The 8,034-nt window shown below is 50.1% G+C and overlaps 1 protein-coding gene across 1 annotated transcript; it reads right to left on the bottom strand.

The window, feature by feature from the left end:
• Positions 1-274: 274 nt before the first annotated feature.
• Positions 275-7,820, bottom strand: ahdc1 (AT hook, DNA binding motif, containing 1). The gene is made up of 5 exons (XM_079287610.1): positions 7,772-7,820; positions 6,151-7,428; positions 4,314-6,019; positions 2,111-3,842; positions 275-1,584 (listed from the first exon to the last, which is right to left on the bottom strand). The coding sequence occupies exons 2-4, from the start codon at positions 7,309-7,311 to the stop codon at positions 2,117-2,119; spliced, it is 4,593 nt and encodes a 1,530-aa protein (XP_079143736.1). The 5' UTR covers positions 7,312-7,428; positions 7,772-7,820; the 3' UTR covers positions 275-1,584; positions 2,111-2,116.
• Between the last annotated feature and the right edge of the window lie 214 nt (positions 7,821-8,034).

The raw sequence follows: 8,034 nt of genomic DNA, 5'->3' as shown, positions 1-8,034 counted from the left end.
TTTGAAACCGTACATATTTGTACATTTTGTTTCAGTGGCTTTAGGACCTCTCCGACACTATTTTCTGATTTCCTCAGTCTGGTTTCTTTGATTTCCCCTCCCCACCATCCATTCCTCTCCTCCCCTCCCTGTCGAATCGTGTCCTTGACTGAACTCTCTCGCTCACAGTCCCAGACAGCCTGGGCAAAACCCAACAGTCATGGAGGCTCTAAAACACACACACACACCTCCCATAATCTCTTAAAGAAGCAGTATGCTATAGACAAGATTACCAATGGCAAGAACAGAATGTGTATTTAAATATTTTGCACCTCAGATACGTACATGATATGTAACAGACAGATATACAATTTTTTTCATCACAAAAACCACCAAACAACACAAGACCACAGAAAAAAGAAGGGAGAGAGTGAAAGAAAGAATGGGACCCCGCCAAGACTTTGGTGTCTGGGGAATTTCACTCCTTTTGACCCCACAGGCACGCACACACACACGCTCTCACACCAACATAAATGCACACATACACACAAGTACATGCATTACTGCAGTCACACACAAACACACCCTCTGTCTCACTTTCGCACACAGAAAACGAGAGTCTCTTTGGGGCCATTGTGTGATTTCAATGTCTCTTTCCCTTGTAGTTAAAACATTAAAACACAGGATGTTGGGTCTCCATGCCGCAGTTCGCTCTCCCCCCAGAGCAGAGAAACCATGGCAGAACGCTGAGGAGAGCGTGTTGATGACGGACCCTCAAAATGAAGCGGGGGCCTCTGGCTTGGAGCTGGAGTCATATGTACAGATGCTGGTATTTCAAGAGCAGAAACTGGTTCAGTCCACTTTTCTCTTATGGGACACAACACAAGGAGTGCACAGAGCGGGACGTTTGCTAGGCTCATGGTATTTAAAAAGTTGATTTGGGCTCAGATGCGGTTCACGTTTTGGGGCACAAGACAGAAATGCGGGGTTGGTGAAGCTCGAGTGCAGAACACAGTTGCTGGTTCAGCAGAGGAGGGGAGGTTGAGAGCGAACAGATGACAGAAACAGAAAGAGAGAGAGTTGTGTGATCGTACATATTGCAGATGTACAGAACAGGACCAGAAAGATTTGGCGAGATACAGACTTCTGGGAAACGGAGTCCTCTGTGTATCACAGCAGGACTTGAAGGGGCAAGGGAATAGGTTTGTCTCTGTCCATCAGCGTCTGGTATTCATCTGTCAGCTCCTCTTGGCCATGCCCTCGTTCCAGCAGAGTGTGAGTGAGTGTTCACATGTATGACTGTATGTGTCCATGTATAGGTAGTGTATTAATCTGCACATGCGTGTCGGTGTGTGTCTGTTTCTGTGTATGTGTGTGTGTGTGTGTGTGTGTGTGTGTGTGTGTGTGTGTGTGTGCATGCTTGGGTGTATAAATTGCGGTTGATATTGATTGTCAATGCTGGAGAATTAAAGCTTTACTGTCCAAAGCTGGCAGCTAAATTCTCACCCTTCATTTCACAAACTCTACACAAAGAAGTCTCCTTAACAATAAAGGAAAAAAAAAAAAAAAGGTTTGCAAATCTGTAAAAGCTTGGATTGAGTGCACCTAAAAGAAAAACAGAGGAAGAGAGAAAGAGGTGGAGAGAGAGAGAGAGAGAGAGAGAGAGAGAGAGTAATATGAGACTATGATATTTCCGACAGTTGTAAAATGAAAAGCATACAATGAATTGAACCTTGAAACTATTTTACAAGTCTTAGGGGAGTGCACTGTGGTGGTGTTGCACTCTACTTTTATTGGTTTATAGAATTGTACTACAATTTAAGAGTTTACTTTCACTTGAATTTGAAAACTGTTTTGTGAAATATTTCAGTGCTTCATCATGCAATTAAATATCTAGTAATGATGAGCTTCATAATTTGGTGTATATGTAAAAGGATTAATACATCTTGAAAGTATTTTCTCTACTTATCTTGAATGTCCAATTAAAGAACGATCAATGAACTGCTTTCAAACAAAAGTATGGTCTTCCTCAGTGATCCGACACTCCTCTGGACTATAAGAGCTCTAGTCGTGGTGAGTTAGTCGGTTCTAGGATGGCTTCATTGTGTGTGCGAACGTGAAATAAACTCACCTGCTGTTACAGGCTGGTGACGCTGAAGCTGTCATCATTGGCCGTGTCCAGGAGCTGGCACAGCACCCCGCCTCCCTGAGCCGCTTGGGAGGGGTAGCGGTGTCCAATGCCCTGGTAGGATTGGTGGGACAAGGAGTAGCCACCAGTGTCCTCCTGATGGGGCGAGGAGTCCAGGGGAGGTTTGGGGTATGGGGAGTGAGGCAAGGGGCCCTGGCGGTGGCCTGTGCTCATAGCGTGGGGGGTCAGATCCCGCTTGTGGGGGGGCAAGGTCGAGGGAGGGCTGCACTCCTCATAAAGCACAGGTGTTGAGTGGGAGTGGAGGCTGGTACTGGGGTTGGAGTGTGTGAGGGTGGCTAGGTGAGAGTTGGGGTTGGTGTGTGTATTGTGGTGGGGCTGATTGTTGGTGTGGGGGTTTGAGTGGGAGAGGGGGTTGCTCTGGAGCAGTGAGGTGGGATGGGTGTTGGTGTGGGGCTGTGCGTTGTGATGGTGTGTGTCATGGAGGGCCGATATGTGCGTGTGTGTATTCGCATTTGGGCTGGCGAGCGGATTTCCGTGTGTATTTCCATGAGGACTTGTGTGCGGGTTGCTGTGTGTGTGCACGGCTGAATTTGAGTGTGCGCTGTGCGAGTGCGGGCTGGGGCTGCCGCTGTGCGACGTCTGTCCGTACCAATAGGGGGAGCTGCAGTAGCTGGGAGAGTCATACTGTGAGAACTGTGGGTCTTTTGGAGGGGGGCGATGCGAGGGACTCAGCGCTGTGGCGCAGAGGGGTGTTATCCGTGGTGAGGGAGAGCAGGAGGGGGAGAATGTCCTGGAGGGGACGGGGTGGTAAGACTGGGGTGGAGGAGGGGTGGGCTTGGGAGGGTATGGGGGAGATGAGACACTTGGTGAGAGGGAAGAGGAGGATTCTCCAGGGTATAAAGCTGGATATCGCTCCTCAGAGGAAGGTGTGGAGGGGTGGGCAGAATAAGGGGAGGGGTACTCACAGGGGTCCTGGAGGTAGCTGGAAGGTGGTGCAGGGTTGGGAGTGGCCAGGGGAGAGAGGCTACTACTGTCTCCACTGTAATAGTCCAGCCCGTCCTGGAACAGCCCAGATCCCTCTGGACCTCCAGCAGTCACTGCTCCAGATGAAGAGGCAGCCTTGCCCCTGCCTTTGGCCCCTGAAGGCCGCTCTCTCTGACATGGAGACAAACCCCCTCGGCCTCCTCTAGACCCTCTGCCCCGTCCTCCAACCCCTCCCCGCTTAGGTCCAGGAGTAGGCGTTGGGGAGGGACTGGATGGGGAATCAGAGTGGAAAGCAGAACCTCCTTCTTTTTCGGCTTGTGGGTCAGTCCGTTTCCTCCGACCCCGACCGGGTTTGCTGGTTCCCGCGCCCTGGAAGAGGACGTTCTGGCTCCAGTTATACGAGGGCCCAGAAGCACTCTCATGCCAATCCATCATCAGCTTCTCCAGGCTGGACAGACTTGATTGACCCCCCTCTCCGCTAACAGAAGCAGCCTCATTCAGTTTGTACGTGCCACATGTGGAGCTAGGTCCACTACCAGTGGCTGCAGAGCCGAGATGTGAGGAGTCAGAGGAGGATTCTGATAGACTTTCAGGAAAAGGTTGACGCTTGGCCTTCTGGGGGGTGTAGTTTGAGATATCCAAGATGTCTTTGGACTCACTGGACCCATACTCGCTGTAGCCGTGGTACTGAGGCCCGAAGCTGTCTGTTGACCAGCCACCGTAACCTTGTCTGAAAAAAGAAACATAAATATAGCAACGCAAATTATGAAAAGCACTTGAGGAAAATGTGTGCACTTATGTGTGCAGATATTTGAATTTCCACTGCTCTTTGTTGCAGTTCCACCAATCAGTAAGAGGAACCGGAGGAGGAAACTGTTAATGAATGTTCTGACTGTAGATTACTAGCTGGATAAACACAGTGCACGTTTCAGCTCCGAGTCCACTAGTGTCAGGTATCGACTGTTAAGTAGGACATGGTGGACATGGTTAAAATTGAAAATGATATGCTGGAGTGAAACATTTGTATTACGTAATTCACATCTCTTTGATCCTGCTGCGGCTGGACTTTAGTTTGTAACTTAACATTTAATCCCTGATTCATTCAAAAACATACCAAGTCAGAATATGTGTGAAAAGGCCACTTGGACATTTCTTGAATTCATTTTTTTTTTTGTAATGACAGGACGCACAAGGGATTTACCTGTAGCTCCACTGATTGGTGTTGTACTGTTTGTAACCTTCTGAAGAGGAGCTGAAGGGGCTACTTTTGGCCACAGACATGTATCCTCCTCCTGGTGATGTGGGTCCTGTTGACTCCCCCCGCAACATGGAGGAATGACCTACTACAGGATATCCACTGTAGCCTCGCCTGGCTGCTGTCTGGTAGCTAGAATAACCCATTTGACCAACAGTGGTGGCCTTGCCACCGCTGTGTCCAGATCCATATGCAAAGCTGCAATCTGAGGATCTCTGTGGCACTGCAGAAGAGGAGGAGTAGCCAGATGAGTACTGGCCAAAAGAGGCGGGATGGGGGGAGCTAGGAGAGTGTGAGAGAGATGGCGGAGTGGATTTGGGATAGGTAGAAGTGGTGGGGGATGTTTGGGCCAGGTTGCTATAGCTGTATGGAGGCCTGGCTGAGGAGCAATGTGTCTGGGGTGAACCCTCCACCCCAGAACTTGCACCCTTGGAGCTCCACTTGGGGAACGCAGGGGACCAGCTGTGACCCGCAGCTGGACTGGATGGCTCATAACCAGGGGTGGATGAAGCTTTTCGGTGGTCTGACTGCGAGGAGGAGATGTCCAACAGGTCGGATGAATCATCTGAGTCGAGGAGTGACCGGAAATATCCAGCAAACAGGCTTTGTGAGTCCTCCCCAGCTGGCCCAACCCCTCTGCTTCCTCGTGGACTGCTGTAAGAACCCACCCTTCCAACTTCACAGGAGGAAAAGCCTCCCCTTGGAGATCCACAGAGCTGATACCCACCCAAACCTTTCTCCTTATCTATACCCCCCTCCCCCCAGCCACCTGCCCCATTGGGCCAGTCCTGTCCCATGGACTTCCCCTTCCCTTTACATGCACCATTTTTTCTCACACGTTTCTTCTTGACTACTTTCTCTCCTCCAGACTCAGTCCCTACGATTCCCCCTCCCCTACCACCTGCACCCTTCCCCCTTTTCTTAGGTAATCCATGCTCAGACAAGGGGCCTGGCTTCTGCTTCTTGCCAATGCATTCAAAGAAGTCACTGAATGTGCTCTTATTGCGCTCACTGCCCCCAATCCCCCCAGCTCCTGCTCCACCTCTTCCAGTGCCCCCTCCTCTGCCACCTCGGGGGCGTCTATACCCAGTGAGCCGGTGGAGCAGGGTGGATATTCCAGGATTTTCCAAGGGGGTATGAAAGCTTTCAGGCTCACTGGGTGTCCAGCAGCGTGGGGGAGAGCAGCGGCCAGTGGCAGGGGGCTGGCGGTTTAAAAAGGCCAATTTGGACAGAACATCCCCATACTCTGTTTTCACATCATTAGTATCATTAACATACGATGGATAGGGGGAAGGGAGTTTAGCCCGCCGCCGTCTCTGGGGCTTCTTGGGCTGGTCTCCATTACCGCCAGCATTCCCCGCATTCGGAAGCTCTCCCGGTATTCCTGGCACAGCCTGTTTCGGTGGTCGCCCCCGCCTGCGTTTGAGAATAACCGGTAGTTCTCCAGGAGGGAACATCACCATGACACTCTTTCCATTGTTCTTCATTCGAAGAAGTGCAGTCGGCTCTCGAACTACCTCTGAGCCCTCCAGTCTGCAATCATTGCCTTTTTCTGACCCTGTAACTGTCTCCAAATTGGAAATCTTGTAGCTTTTCTGTCTGCGGCTGAGGTTGACAGGAATGCGAGCCACCTTGACAACAATCTTCCTCACCTGTAAAGCAGAAACCAGCATGAGACATATGCAATTGTAAATTGTATAAACATCTATGCCATACATGGAATGAAACTGTGTGTTATGTCAAGAGAGTAACTACAATGATATGTAACTATGAATTAACTTACACCGACAAAACGTCCACGTCTCCGGTTTTTGGGAGGAGGTACCCCCTCTGCAACAGGCTCCTGCTTCACAGTTAGAGGTGCGGCGATGGTGGATGTGTTTGCAAGTGGGAGATGAGCGGTAGCACCATGAGCCATGGACCGTGCTGCCTGACGCTGTTTCACACTTTTCGGAGCTGCTTTATGGACAGATTTTGGTGCAGGCCTAGACCTGGATTTAGGTCCAGGTTTATGCCCAAGTCTGGGCCCAGGTTTAGGTATAGCTTTAGGTGCAGGTTTGGGTACAGTTAGAGCAAGAGCAATCTCTGTCGGGCAGGGAGCCATGGGGAGATTAGCCTCCACAGAGGAATGCGCTTCTTTCTCTCCAACGGCAACCTCCTCCTCTTTAACCCTCCAGATCTTCTCCTCCAATACTTCATCTTCCTCCTCTACTCCCCTCTCCCGTCCTGCTCTCTTCTCCCCGTCCTCTAAGTTTCGGCGGAGGCGGGAGGATTTGCGCAGGTGACAGGGAAAGCGGGGACGGCCAGAGCTGCGGAGTGCGTACTTCTTCTCTGCCTCCACAGGAAGAGGAGAAGAGCCTGTGTTTGGGTTTGGACCAACAGGGACTGGACAAAAGGTTGAAGGGTTGTCTGTCTCTGCAGTGAGGACTCGGGCAGCCCGCTGATTGGTGGAGGCAGGGTGATTGCCAAGTTCCAAAGGCAGGGGTTGAGGTGAGGTTGTGTGTATGGCCTCTGGTGTGATAGTCCTGGAGTGTTCAGGTCCGACAGAACCCTTAGGTGGGTTGATTTCCATGTGTCCACAATTATCCATGTGTGCTTTCGAAACAGCCTGTGCGTGCACATCCGGGTCAATGTGCGTTTGCATGTCCCTAACTGTCTCTGCAAATGTATGTGTCTCGCGCGGGCAGGTGCTGTGCCCCAGCCTTCTTTGTTGATGGAGGCCGTTCGCCACGGCTGAAGGAGAGGAGGGAAAGAGGTCGGAGGTCACTGGTGCCAGTCCATTTTTAGAGGGATCCTGGGACCCCTCCTGGAGCCCGAGTTCCCTGGTCCAGAGCTCAGGCCCTGCCAGCCCCTCCACACACGCTTTTTCCCCTGCTTGAGTCCCACCACAGCCTACTGGAGCCCCAGTTTGGCCTGAATGTAGGCGATCTGACAAGCCACTCATTCAGTGGACCGTCTTGCTGGTGCTGAGTGAGGAAAGACGGATGTTTTCTGATGTATGAAAATGTGTTTCTTCTTTGTAAGTCTCTTCCTCTAACAACAGGAAAGATGATGCAATGACCTGAGGACAGAAATAAAAACAGCATTGTAAAAAAAAAAAATTATAATTATTATAATATATTATAAAAATCATCAACTGGATTGGAAGTAGACAAATGTGTTAACAATTCCTTGTTGCTTTTAAGACATTTCATCTCAATATATTCGTCATCAAACACTATACAAATAAAAATCAAACATTTGCAGCATAGATTAAATTGTGGCTGTGTGATAGATTTGTTGGCAATGGGCCATGCAGCTAATTCGTAACGCACTCTATGATATTAACTGTGCCACCCACACAGCAGCATTACAACATTAGATTACATTTACCATTCATACCCGGCTCAATTGGTTGCTTTTACCGAATGGTTGTGGCGCGGATTCTGATTTTGATTCTGAGTTGAGCCCCACTCTGTGTCCGCGTGACTGGCTCTGTTCTGCAGGGGATCATTGGGTCATCAATACTGCAGTGGAGTGCTCAAATACTTCTCTCTCACCCCTCTGCTCCTGTCTTTTGCTTTGCCCATGGTTGCTAGAGTGAGAGATAGAGACAGACAGACAGACGAAGGGATAGTGTGTTGAAAAAAGAAATGGTGAGTGTGGGGGGGGGGGGGAGTGAGGAGGA

Source organism: Melanostigma gelatinosum (assembly GCF_949748355.1).
Source record: "Melanostigma gelatinosum genome assembly, chromosome: 17".
NCBI lineage: Eukaryota > Metazoa > Chordata > Actinopteri > Perciformes > Zoarcidae > Melanostigma > Melanostigma gelatinosum.
This window is presented reverse-complemented; position numbering and strand designations above follow the sequence as displayed.